The following is a 14,361-nucleotide window of genomic DNA, read 5'->3' as shown; positions in this document are numbered from 1 at the left end:
TGCAGTAGGTTACATGTTCTCAGTGTTGCACTTACAAAATAGAAAAATTAGCTACATGGTGGCGGCACGGTGGTGTAGTGGATAGCGCTGTCGCCTCACAGCAAGAAGGTCCGGGTTCGAGCCCCGTGGCCGGCGAGGGCCTTTCTGTGCGGAGTTTGCATGTTCTCCCCGTGTCCGCGTGGGTTTCCTCCGGGTGCTCCGGTTTCCCCCACAGTCCAAAGACATGCAGGTTAGGTTAACTGGTGACTCTAAATTGACCGTAGGTGTGAATGTGAGTGTGAATGGTTGTCTGTGTCTATGTGTCAGCCCTGTGATGACCTGGCGACTTGTCCAGGGTGTACCCCGCCTTTCACCCGTAGTCAGCTGGGATAGGCTCCAGCTTGCCTGCGACCCTGTAGAACAGGATAAAGCGGCTAGAGATAATGAGATGAGATGAGATGAGATGAGCTACATGGTATGTATATTCACTTAAGTAAATGATACAGTGGTATGCAAAAGTTTGGGCACCCCTGGTCAAAATTGCTGTTACTGTGAACAGTTAAGCAAGTTGAAGATGAAATGATCTCCAAAAGGCATAAAGTTAAAGATGACTCATTCCCTTTATATTTTAAGCAAAAAAAAAAATTTTATTTTCATCTTTTACATTTTCAAAATGACAAAAAAGGAAAAGGGCCCGAAGCAAAAGTTTGGGCACCCTGCATGGTTAGTACCTAGTAACACCCCCTTTGGCAAGTATCACAGCTTGTAAACACTTTGTAGCCAGCTAATAATCTTTCAGTTCTTACCTGGGGGATTTTCACACATTCATCCTTGCAAAAGGCTTCCAGTTCTACAAGTTTCTTGAGCTGGCTTGCATGCACCACTTCTGAGATCTATCCACAGATTTTCAATGATGTTTAGGTCAGGGGACTGTGAGGGTGAAACCTTCAGCTTGTGCCTCTTGAGGTATTCCATTGTAGATTTTGAGGTGTGTTTTGGATCATCGTCTTATTGTAGGACCCATCCTCTTTTTAACTTCAACTTTTTTACAGACGGTGTGATGTTTGCTTCCAGAATTTGCTGGTATTTATTCGAATCCATGCTTCCCTCGACCAATGAAATGTGCCCTGTGCCACTGGCTGCAACACAACCCCAAAGCATGATCGATCCACACCCATGCTTCAGAGTGGGAGAGGTGTTCTTTTCCTGGAATTTGGCACCCTTTTTTCTCCAAACATACCTTTGCACATTGTGACCAAAAAGTTCTATTTTGATTTCATCAGTCCACAGGACTTGTTTCCAAAATGCATCAGGCTTATTTAGATGTTCATTTGCAAACTTCAGACACTGAATTTTGTGGCGCGGACGCAGGAACGGTTTTCTTCTGATGACTCTCCCATGAAGGTCATATTTGTTCAGGTGTCGCTGCATAGTAGAACAGTGCACCACCACTCCAGGGTCTGCTACTGTAAATCTTTCTGAAGGTCTTTTGCAGTCAAACAGGGTTTTTTTTTTATTTGCCTTTCTAGCAATCCAACGAGCAGTTCTTTCAGAAAGTTTTCTTCATCTTCCAGACCTCACCTTGATCTCCACTGTTTCTGTTAACTGCCATTTCTTAATAACATTACAATCTGAGGAAACAGCTACCTGAAAACACTTTGCTACATTCTTGTAGCCTTCTCCTGCTTTGTGAGCATCAATTATTTTATTATTCAGAATGCTAGGGAGTTACTTAGAGGAGCCCATGGCTGTTGATTTTAGGGACAAGCTTGAGGAGTCAGAGAATTTATACAGCTTTGAAATCTGCATCATCTGACCTTTCCTAATGAAGAATTGGAACAACCACAGCTCAATAAGCTAATTAAGGTCTGGAACGTTGGTAAAAGTTACCTGAGAACTCAAATATATTTGGGTGCCCAAACTTTCGCATGGTGTTCCTTTTCTTTTTTCACTCTCCGATTGTACAAAACAAAAATAATACACAAATCTTGCAGAAAATGCTGAAAAGGAATGTGCCATCTTTACCTTTATGCCTTTTGGTGATTAGTTCATCTTCTGCTCACTTAACTATTCACAGTAACAGACATTTTCAGTAAGGGTGCCCAAACTTTTGCATGCCACTGTATGTCTGATTCATTTCTAGCCTGCGGGACTGGACGTGCCTTGCTTCGATAGATAAATATTAATTAGGGTAGTCTTGAACAAACTAAGTGCATTGTAAGTTGCAATGATTCAGTCAGCTTCCTGTAAGCATTTACTTAAAATGTACAGCATGTGTTTTACGGCAAGCAGCACGGTGGTGCAATGGTTAGCACTGCTATGTTCTCCCTGTGCCTGTGTGGGTTTTTTTTTTTCCTCCCACAGTCCAAAGACATGCAGATTAGGTCAGCTGGCTACTCTAAATTGCCCAATGGATGGCCACTGTTGCCATAACATCAGTGTCCCCTACGCGTAGGTGGCACTAGCATATTAAGGCCCAAATATGGCTCGTGACATGGATCATGGGTCCGGCTGAGGCCGACCTAGTAAGCCAGTTTACTGTTAGTGAGGAACTATTGAGGTCCTACTGAAGTTGGTGATCTGGACAGTTTTTGAACGCCTGTTAATTTTTTTTGTAACAATCACCTCAACTCAATTCTGTCATCCAATGTTACATGCATGGCTTCATCTGATTATGTCAGATGGGCTGTAGGGGTAAAACAAGCTCATTTAGATGTGAGAACTCATTTTACTAATCCAAATGCTGTTTAATCCCCAAGAGTTAATGTTACTGGAGTACACAGGCTCAAATCAGATGTACATAAAGAGAATGAAATGAAATGCACTGTCATAATTTGCTTGTCGTTCTTGTGATTTCAGGCTCGGTGCTGGTCACACGGCTAGCGTAATAACTAATCAGCTGTATGACACTGTTTGTTTACAACTCCAAGTGTCATACATCTTCACTTCTTGTTTCCGTATGATGTTGAGCAAGTACACGTATCAAGTAATGCTTCAAAATAGTCAGTGGTAGCTGAGATTTTACTTACTGTTTATTGAACGAGAGTGAAGAAAGTGAATGGCTTTATCACTTGTTGTTTTGCTGCAGAATCATTTGAGCTGTTCGAACTATTACATCAATGAACACCCAAAAGACGTCACTGAGATCTTTTCATTTACGCAAGGCAGCTCGGGTTAACGAGACGGTATACCTCCCTTTTGGATTTGAATATATTTGTTTCCTGTTTATGTGCCTTACCTCCACTGAGAATAATGACGGCCAAGAAGAGAGCCATGTCGCTGTCGTCGAGCTCCAGCGTGTTAAACTTGACAGAAAATTCAAACTTGGGCTCCATCATTTCACTGAAGGGCTTGCGCAGGCTCTTGAGGAACTCGCGTGTCATGAAGATCTGACCGTATGAGATAAGTGTGCCATCCTTGTTCATGAGAGGGGCCATCATGATGATGAGGACCTCAATGACTGCATACTTGAGCAGTGTAACCTGGTCGTTGAGGTCGAGGTTCAGGAAGCCCGGGATGGTCTTGGCAAACTCTGTGACCTCGCTGACTGCCTCGGCTGAGCGTGACTGGCAGCTGTAGAAGAATCGCAGCTCCACCTCACATTGCAGGTCTGACTGAACCGAGTTCACACTCAGATGCCTATGATGGTCCTGCCGTGGGATCTGACGACAGTTTATGAACTGTTCCCCTTCTAGCAGAGACTTCATATCATGGATAACGAACGGCTGCGGGGCAAAAGAATCAGCTTTAAGCTTATGAGCTTACAAGCATAAAATTTCACTTGTGAATGACACAAGAGCTGTGGGCTAAAAGAAACCAAGTTTCAGTATTTAACAGGTTTCAGAAATAATGCCAATATTAGTTTTAGGGATTATGTGGATAACACAGATAACACAAAACAGTATTAGTATCATCCATACCTCAAATCTTTAGTGACTTAGTGAAGTCAAACTGACAAATACTGAACGTCACAATTGTGTGAAACCGGTAATCGGTTCCACGAACAATGACAAAATTCTATGACACATTTTTAAAAAATATTTTAATATTTGTCATATATCTCACACTGAACTATATTCTGTCATATTCCTGATTACTTATCAAACAGAAATCACAAATAACTTTAAGATAAAATGTAGGAATACTTGGATAGTGGGGTAGATGAGGTAGAGCACAGAAAAAAATGAGCTCACATCAGGCTTATAGTACTTGAGTCCGGCTTGTGTCCTAATTTTAAGGACTCGTGACTTGACTCGGACTCGTGCATTAACTGCATTCGGACTCGTAAATTGGAGACAAGGACTCGGATTTTTCTTTATTTTTTTGGTAACATGCCATAATAATTTGGCATAAGATATTTATATCTATATTAATTTTTATACAAATTTTGTGCAAGAGAATGCACATTCACCTGTTCATACATCATGTTCAGGAACAAACTAACATTAACGGCACTAAAATGCGTGAAGAGAAGCCCCTAGGATTGTCCGTTTTGCTTATACAGGCTTCTCATGCAGTGGGGGAAAAAAATGCACTGCGATGTGTTCCATATGTAGAAGAACTATCGAGGAGACGACGGGGACAACCTCGAACTTCAATCGTCATTTGGTAAGACTCCACCCAGAGAAGGAAGTGACACGCTATGTTCATTGCCCTGTTGATAGCGGGGCTTGCTGACCGATGAACTAGCTAGTGTTAACCCTCTCTTGTGTTATTTGCCCTGTTGATAGTGGGCGGGGCTTGCTGAGCGATGAACTGCTTTTTATCTGTAGCTAAGGCCCTGTCCACACGGCAACAGATTCAGGTGACTCCGATACAATTGCTTATCGTTTAGGCCTGGCGTCCACACGGCACCGGCGTTTTGGGTGCCCAAAACGCAATCTTTTTGAGAACGGGTTCCAGAGTGGAAAGATCTGGCAACGTTGCCGTTGTGAAGTCGTCTGGATGAGTAGAACGGATTTGTTTACGATGACGTCACAACCACATGACTGTGAGTGCTTCACGCCGGGTAGAAGTGTAACGAATATCACCAGGATATCACCAGGAAAAAGCCTTACAGAGCACTAGTGAGAGTGAAACATGAGCTTGGATATTATTATTATTATTATTATGTTCAGTGTTAGTTCACAGTAGTAATGCAAGAAGCAGAATAGTGACAGTAATAGTGAAGCAAAAACATGCAATTGTACAAACACTGCAGCTCTACAGCAAAATATTCATTTATGAAATGGTCTGATTCTTAACACCAGTAGTGCCAATGATCTTCTCATTGCGATGCGAGTTGTCAACAAATCCTATAACTTGGTTCATGAAACGCGCTTACAAAATATTTTCACTGTGAATATTTATTGTGTAATGGTGTAATCCCGCCAGCAAAAATAGGGAAAAAAAGGAGCGATCTCACCTCTTCAGATGTTGATTTAAGTCCGACAATACATTCCTCAAAAAAGGCGTAGAGGAGCAAATTAATCCAATTTATTCCGGACCATTAAAGACACCGGCTTCCGCGTAGAATCATACGTCATCCTCGCCGCCATATTGGATAGGTCAAAGCGGAGAATAAAGATTCATGTGCTGCCTTTAACTGTACCAACAGGTTTACCGTCCAAACAAGATCACATGGGATTACCTTTCACAGGTGAGAAACAAATTAATCTATCAACGTGTAGCATTCAATTTATTCCGGACCATTAAAGACGCCGCCTTCCGCGTAGAATCATACGTCATCCTCGCCGCCATATTGGATAGGTCAAAGCGGAGAATAAAGATTAGCTGCGTTTAACTGTACCAACAGGTTTGCCGTCCAAACGAGATCACATGGGATTACCTTTCACAGGTGAGACTGGAAAAACACTTTTCATTGTATTTGGTCATTATAATGTAATTTTACAAACAGATTTTCCTGACTTTGTGGCTAATATGAAGTCTCGCGCATTATGCGCATGCATCCTTACTTCTTCTATTGTTCTGGTGTCTCCGAAGGGACCGTCTTACAGCGCCCCTAGAGGTGTGGCATGTGTATTGCATCGTTTTCAGCAAGCGTTGCGTTGCCAAATGGACCTGATATTTTACTGATTGTTGCCCATTTGGACGCGATATATTTTTAAATAACATCTCGTTGCCGTTGTCGTGTGGATGTAGCCTATAATGGGGTGGTCGAGCAGTAACGTTAGTCCAACACAATAGCAGAGACGCTTTTACATCAAGGCAACAACAGCCATCGTCAAATGGTGCGGTTGGAGTCTTGTTCTCGGACTCGACTCGGATCAATAGTGGACTTGACTGGGACTCGACTCAAAATTTTCTTTAATGACCTGGACTTGAACACTGTGGACTCGAGACTGGACTTGGACTCGAGGTTTAGCAACTCGACTACAACACTGGCTCATACAACACTATCACCTTGCAAGCACATGCATTTAATAACAGGAGAGGACAGAATTGTTTTAGGATTTTGTAGCGTACCCAGCTAATGGTAATTTTTCTTGCATAAAGGATTATATGAATAATTAGGGTATAAGAACATGCTTTAGATGATGGGTATTCAACAGCTTTTTGACAGACCAGACATGATTTTTTTTTTTTTTTGCTTATTGTGAAAAAAAAAACATCTTATCAAGTTAAAAAAAAATCCGGAATAGAGTTAAATTTGAACTGTTACCCTGTGGCAGGCGTTATAGGTCGGCCAAAGCACGCACCTCCAGATTCAGAGACAGCTTTTTTTTTTTCCAAAAGTGATTTGCACTTTAAATAATAACAAGCACAACTAATAATATAATTCATTCATGCTGCTATGCACCTGCACTTTAATTTTATAAAGATTGTTAAATTTATAGTATCACAGTTCTCGTTTTATGTCTTTTTTTGGCTTTAATGTCCTGTGTTTCTACGTTTGCACCATAGAGTGGCAATTTTAATTTTGTTCTATACATTTACAATAAAGGCAATTCAGTTCAAGTTTAACTAATATCTCTAATTGTGTGATTACGCTTAAAATTTTTCTTATTCTATTGGCAGATAATTTTCTTCATCACCATTATAAATAAATACTTGACACCAGCAAAATGATCTGCAATATCTAATACCTGTTAAGATATTTCTACTTGATAACATAATTCTAACATACAGTATCAGTTAAAAGTTTGTACACCCCTATTTATTTGTAGGTTTTTCTGTATTTTGTATTTTCTACATTGTAGAACGATACTGAAGACATCAAAACTATGAAATAATATATGGAACATGTATGGAATTATGTGGTCAACAAAAAAGGGTTAAAAAACCAACAACAACAAGATATACTTCATATTTTAGATTCTTCAAAGTAGCCAGTGTTTATCTTGATGACAGATTTACACACTACTGGCATTATCTTAACCAGCTTCATGAGGTAGTCACCTGCAATTAATAGGTGTGCCTCATCAAAAGTTAATTAGTGCAATTTCTTGCCTTCTTGTGTCCGAGACCAAAAAATAACCCTGTTCCACAACTGTAGTAATCCATATTATGTCAAGAACACCCTCAACTAAGTAAAGAGAAACGGCATCCATCATTACTTTTAATTAATAAAAATAAAGAAAAATCATTGAATTAGGAGGTGTGTCCAAACTTCTGCCTCATGCAGTGCTGAAGCAATGTTCTGTCGAAAGATAGAGATATTTTACTGGATATTCATCTCATCTCCTCTAGCCGCTTTATCCTGTTCTACAGGGTTGCAGGCAAGCTGGAGCCTATCCCAGCTGACTATGGGCGAAAGGCGGGGTACACCCTGGACAAGTCGCCAGGTCATCACAGGGCTGACACATAGACACAGACAACCATTCACACTCACATTCACACCTACGGTCAATTTAGAGTCACCAGTTAACCTAACCTGCATGTCTTTGGACTGTAGGGGAAACCGGAGCACCCGGAGGAAACCCACGCAGACACGGGGAGAACATGCAAACTCTGCACAGAAAGGCCCTCACCGGCCACGGGGCTCGAACCCGGACCTTCTTGCTGTGAGGCGACAGCGCTAACCACTACACCACCATGCCGCCCCTGGATATTCATTTTGTATTTTAAATGCAATGTTAATCTTTTTGTGATAATGAAATCAACCTGATTCATAGCCACTATTTACACCAACTAGTGAAATATAGGATTGTAGGGACAGCAAGGAAACATATACATGCTGGTAATATGTTTAAAATTAATCATTAATGAATGCAATTGAATTTGTCTCAATTTTTTTTTTTTTTGTTGTTGTTAATAAGTCATCTGAGGTAAGGGTACTGTTGATCTGTAGCATTTAATATTAAGGATTGACATCTGGTATTTATTTATTTATTTTTATTTTATTTTTTTGGCTAGGCAGCATGGTGGTGTAGTGGTTAGCGCTGTCGCCTCGCAGTAAGAAGGTTCTGGGTTCAAGGCTGATGGGGGACCTTTCTGTGTGGAGTTTGCATGTTCTTCCCATGTCCGTGTGGGTTTCCTCCGGGTGCTCCGGTTTCTCCTACAGTCCAAAAACATGCAGGTTAGGCTAATTGGTGGCTCTAAGTTGACCATAGGTGTGAATGGTTGTTTGTCTCTATGTGTCAGCCCTGTGATGATCTGGCGACTTGTCCAGGGTGTACCCTGCCTTTCGCTTGTAGTCAGCTGGGATAGGCTCCAGCTTGCCTGCGACCCTGCACAGGATAAGCGGTTATGGATGATGGATGGATCTTTTTTTTTTTTTTGATAAATCTGACTTTAAATAATGTTCCCCCACAACCAGTGTTTCCCTTTGGAGAGCCAGAACACTAGACTGACAATAAATCAGTATATATATATATATATATATATATATATATATATATATATATATATGAGAGAGAGATGACACTAAGCTGAATCTCCTGAAATATACACTGAGTGCAGAATTATTAGGCAAGTGAGTATTTTGACCACAACATCCTTTTAATGCATGCTGTCCCACTCCAAGCTGTTTAGGCTTGAAAGCCTACTACCAATTAAGTATATCAGGTGCTGTGCATCTGTGTAATGAGAGGGGGTGTGGTCTAATGACATCAACACCCTATATCAGGTGTGCATAATTATTAGGCAACCTCTTTTCCTCTGGCAAAATGGGTCAGAAGAGAGATCTGACAGACTTTGAAAAGTCTAAAATTGTGAGATGTCTTGCAGACGGATGCAGCACTCTTGAAATTGCGAAGATGTTGAAACGTGATCACCGAACAATCAAGCGTTTCATTGCAAATAGTCAACAGGGTCGAAAGAAGCGTGTGGGGAAAAAAAGGCGCAAAATAACTGCACATGATCTGTGGAAAATCAAGCGTGAAGCTAACAAGCAGCCATTAGCATCCAGTTCTGCCATATTCCAGAGTTGCAACATTCCTGGAGTGTCAAAGAGTACAAGGTGTGCAATACTGAGGGACATGGCCAAGGTAAGGAAGGCTGAAAAACAACCACCACTGAGTAAGGCACACAAGATAAAACGTCAAGACTGGGCCAAGAAATATCTTAAGACTGATTTTTCTAAGGTGCTGTGGTCTGATGAGATGAGAGTGACTCTTGATGGGCCTGTGGCTGGATCAGTAATGGGCACAGAGCTCCACTCCGACTCAGACGCCAGCAAGGTGGAGGTGGAGTACTGCTATGGGCTGGTATCATCAAAGACGAGCTTGTTGGACCTTTTCGAGTTGAGGATGGACTCAAACTCAACTCCCAGACCTACAGCAAGTTCCTGGAAGAAACCTTCTTCAAGCAGTGGTATAGGAAAAAGTCAGCATCTTTCAAGAAGAACATGATTTTCATGCAGGATAATGCTCCATCTCATGCGTCCAAATACTCCACTGCGTGGCTAGCCAGTAAAGGTCTGAAAGGTGAAAAAAATAATGACATGGCCCCCTTGTTCACCTGACCTAAACCCCATAGAGAACCTGTGGTCCATTATAAAACGTGAGGTCTACAAAGAGGGAAAACAGTACACCTCTCTGAACAGCGTCTGGGAGGCCGTGGTTGCTGCTGCACACAATGTTGGTCGTGAACAGATAAAGAAATTGACAGAATCTATGGATGGAAGGCTTTTGAGCGTCCTCATGAAGAAGGGTGGCTATATTGGTCACTGATTTGTTTTTGTTTTGTGTTTGAATGTCAGATATGTTTATTTGCAAATCTGGAGTTGTCATATCAGTGTACCTGGTGAAAATAAATAAGTGAAATGGCTACATATTTGGTTTTTATTAAGTTGCCTAATAATTCTGCACAGTGAAAGTTACCTGAACACATACATATTCTCCTAAAATGGCCAAAACTAAAAACACCCCACTCTAACTTCCATACATATTCAGCTTTGATATTTATGAGTCTTTTTGTTTGATTGAGAACATAGTTGTTGTTCAATAATAAAACTAATCCTCAAAAATACAACTTGCCTAATAATTCTGCACTCCGTGTATATAAAAGTGCAGCCACTGATCAATCTATAAAACTCTATCCAACTATCAGTCTCTCTAAAACAGATCTACAGTGACACATCTATAGTGATGACATTCACTTTATGTTGGACCTGAACTGAAATGAGAGAATTTTATCCATCAGTTATGTTGTTTTCACCCTTACTTGGTATACTTCACTTCAGGACAAATAACATTCTGCTGTCCTTTTGTCCTCCCTGTGCTGGTGCATACTAAATTAGGTGAGGTTTCAATCCTGAAGTCGAGCAGACATTCGCATTCAAGGTAGGGATTAGCTGTTAAAATGGTGTCTGGGATTCTAGACAAATCATCCCCGAGGTGTTTACTCTTGCGTTAGCAGTGAAAAAAATATTCTGATTGTGTGAAATGCCAAGGTGACATATTTCTCCTTAAGTTAATCACCTCTGGGTCGAGCGTGCTGTGTGAGCTCTTGCAGGAGTGGACATGTTTATATATTTTATATAACGTCAGTAAAAGTGAATTAGGGATTGTCCTAAAATGGTTTATGGGCTTATGCTAGAGCCTGCTAAAGTACAAGCAATTTTTTTTTTATTTGAGACAAAAAAAAAAAGAGTACGGTCAAGCCAAGTCTGGTGTTTGGAAATATATTGGTAAGAACATGTTTTCGTCTTACAACAAGAGCTGTACAGATTTACAGCTTAGCCATTCAGTGGCCTTCATAAATATTTCCGCATTCTCAACACAAGCACGTTTAGTATCATTCAGCTCATATCGTAGACCATGCCAGTCAAAACAAGTGTCCAACAGCCTTGCTGATATCTCCTGCCAGTGACACTTGCAGCAATAGTGTATTTTGTATTTGCACCATACGTTTAAATTAAGAATTTTAAAAAAATAAAATTAGATCGCAAAAAAAGATATTAAGTTAGAAATAAAACGCAAACTACAATACAATAACTGCAGTAAATATATATTTACTGACATTTTTACTCTTAACTCTACCTATCTTGATTTTAGAACATCACTCCCTGCCTTCTGTTGAAAGATTAATCTCTCCCTCTCTCTCTCTCTGACGCCCTGTAGGCCAATTAGCCTGTCGGTTGCCAGCCTCTTATGAGGATTGCTGCATCTATCGTAAGCATACTTCATCTACCACCAGCTTGCTAGACCTGTCGCAGCTTCCCCAGACAAACAACCATTCACACACACATTCACCTCTGGGCAATTCAGAGTAGCCAATTAGCCTAACTACATGTCTTTGGATGGTGGAGGAAACCAGAGCACCCGGAGGTAACACATGCAGACACAGGGAGAACATGCAAACTCCACGCAAAAAGGCCCCGTCAGCCATGAGATTTGAACCCAGAACCTTCTTGCTGTGAGGCGGCAGTGATCATATTACAGTGTTTCTCTTTCTTTAATAGATATGATCGGATTTGCTTTGAAAGCTATTCTGTTGAATATTTTCTACATTGTAGAACAATACTGAAGACTTTAAAAGTATGAAATAATATATGGAACATGTATGGAATTATGTGGTAAACAAAAAATGTTTAAAAATATGTTTCATATTTTTGATTCTTCAAAGTAGCCACTGCTTTTAGTATTGTTACTTGATAAAAAACAAAACACTGAATTAGAAGATGTGTCCAAACTCTCTCTCGCTCATATATATATAATATACATTCACTGGATATGAGCAATCGCGTGCTCTAATTGCCTACTCTACTACTAGGATATCACCTCATATACCCCATGAGTAGAGAAAAACAAAATGGAGGAGCGTGTTGCTGAACCAACCGAGGACAAAATAAAAACTCTACTCGAAAACAAAACCGCAAAAAATAGAAAAAAAAGCAACAAAATATGCAATGAAAGTATTTGATGGTCAGGACATATCTTTTTTAAAAATAATAATAATAATAATAATTATTATTATTATTATAGCATTTTTCACAAATTGCTACTGTCATTCGCCGGTTTGTTTACATTCTTCATCTTTTAAGCATTAAAATTTGTTGAATATTTTTTTAGACTGGTTCAAAGAAGTTTGAAAATTACAGAACTGAAATGTCCAAGGAAGAATTAAATAAATGTCTAAAGGTATTCTATACCAGAGCACGACAGCAAGACGGCACTTTCTACAAAAACAAACAAACAAACAAAAAAACAACAAAAAAAACCCCCACAACACGAAAGTCAATTCATACAGCCATCGATAGGCTTTTAAGAAGTCCGCCGAAGCGGAAATTATTTTATCAGACATTTTGTATAAAGTTTTTGCTTCTTGAATTTGCAAAAAATGAAAATACAAATGCTCTGTTTCTCAAAATCCAGTGAATGTGGATATAATAAAACAATTATTCCACTCAATCTCATCATACATAGGTTATAGCCAACTCGGTGCTATACTCGGTATCAGCTCATGTACGACTCGATTTCAGGGAATAATTGTTTTATATACAGTGGATATAAAAAGTGTACACACCTGGTTAAAATGACAGGTTTTTCTGATGTAAAAAAAATGAGAGCACGATAAATAATTTCAAAACTTTTCCCACCTTTAATGTGACCTATAGCCTGTACAATTCAATTGAAAAACAAACAAATCTATTAGGGGGTAAAACATAAAAAAAACCGTACAATAAGTTGGTTGCGTAAGTGTGCACACCCTTAAACTAATACTTTTTGTTGTAGCACCTTTTGATTTAATTACAGCATTCAGTCTTTTTGGGTTCACACCTGCCATCAATGAAAATGACTCTGATTAACCCCAAATAAAGTTCAGACATTTACTCAGTTGCCTCCTCCAGCAAAAGTCAGGGTTCACAGAGAGCTTACAGAGCATCAAAGGGATCTCATTGTTGAAAGGTATCAGTCAGGAGAAGGCTACAAAAACATTTCCACGGGATTAGATATACCATGGAGCACAGTGAAGACAGTCATCAAGAAGTGGAGAAAATATGGGACAACAGTGACATTACCGAGAACTGGACGTCCCTCCAAAATTGATGAAAAGACAAAATGAAAACTGGTCAGGGAGGCTGCCAAGAGGCCTACAGCAACACTGAAGGAGCTGCAGGGATTTCTGACAAGCACTGGTTGTGTACTACATGTGACAACAATCTCTCCATATGTCTGGACTATGAGGTAGGGTCAAAGAAAAACATCCAGGCCCGGCTAAATTTTACAAAAAAATACATCAACTCTCCCAAAAGCATGTGGGAAAATGTGTTACGGTCTGATGAAACCAAGATTGAACTTTTTGGCCACAATTCCAAAAGGCATGTTTGGCACAAAAACAACACTGCACATCACCAAAAGAACACCAAAACCCACGGTGAAGCATGGTGGTGGCAGCATCATGTTTTGGGGTTGTTTTTCTTCAGCTGGCTTTAGTCAAGGTGGAGGGAATTATGAACAGTTCTAAATGCCAGTCAATTTTGGCCCAAAACCTTCAGGTGTCTGCTAGAAAGCTGAAGAGGAATTTTATCTTTCAGCATGACAATGACCCCAAAAAAGTTTTGGAACGGCCCAGCCATAGCCCAGACCTAAATCCAATTGAAAATCTGTGGGGTGACCTGAAGAGGGCTGTGCACAAGAGATGCCCTCGCAATCTGACAGATTTAGAGCGCTTTTGCAAGGAAGAGTGGACAAATATTGCCAAGTCTAGATGTGGCAGGCTGATAGACTCCGACCCAAAAAAACTAAATGATGTGATTAAATCAAAAGGTACTTCAACAAAGTATAATTTAAGGGTGTGCACACTTATGCAATCAGCTTATTGTACATTTTTTATTTTTTATGTTTCCCCCCGGGTGGCATGGTGGTGTAGTGGTTAGCGCTGTCGCCTCACAGCAAGAAGGTCCTGGGTTCGAGCCCTGTGGCCAGCGAGGGCCTTTCTGTGTGGAGTTTGCATGTTCTCCCCGTGTCTGCATGGGTTTCCTCCGGGTGCTCCGGT

At 40.4% G+C, this 14,361-nt stretch overlaps 1 protein-coding gene across 3 annotated transcripts in view; it reads right to left on the bottom strand.

The window, feature by feature from the left end:
* Positions 1-14,361, bottom strand: part of pparg (peroxisome proliferator-activated receptor gamma) — a 77,598-nt gene that overhangs the window by 3,257 nt on the left and 59,980 nt on the right. For all 3 annotated transcript variants that reach the window (XM_060910260.1, XM_060910259.1, XM_060910258.1), the window contains exon 6: positions 3,218-3,704. In XM_060910260.1, the coding sequence (XP_060766243.1) occupies positions 3,218-3,704 (487 nt within the window). The remainder of the gene's footprint in view (positions 1-3,217; positions 3,705-14,361) is intronic.

Source organism: Neoarius graeffei, chromosome 26, assembly GCF_027579695.1.
Source record: "Neoarius graeffei isolate fNeoGra1 chromosome 26, fNeoGra1.pri, whole genome shotgun sequence".
NCBI classification, from domain to species: Eukaryota; Metazoa; Chordata; class Actinopteri; order Siluriformes; family Ariidae; genus Neoarius; species Neoarius graeffei.
The sequence above is the reverse complement of the archived record's forward strand: the minus strand, read 5'-3'. Positions and strand labels throughout refer to the sequence as shown.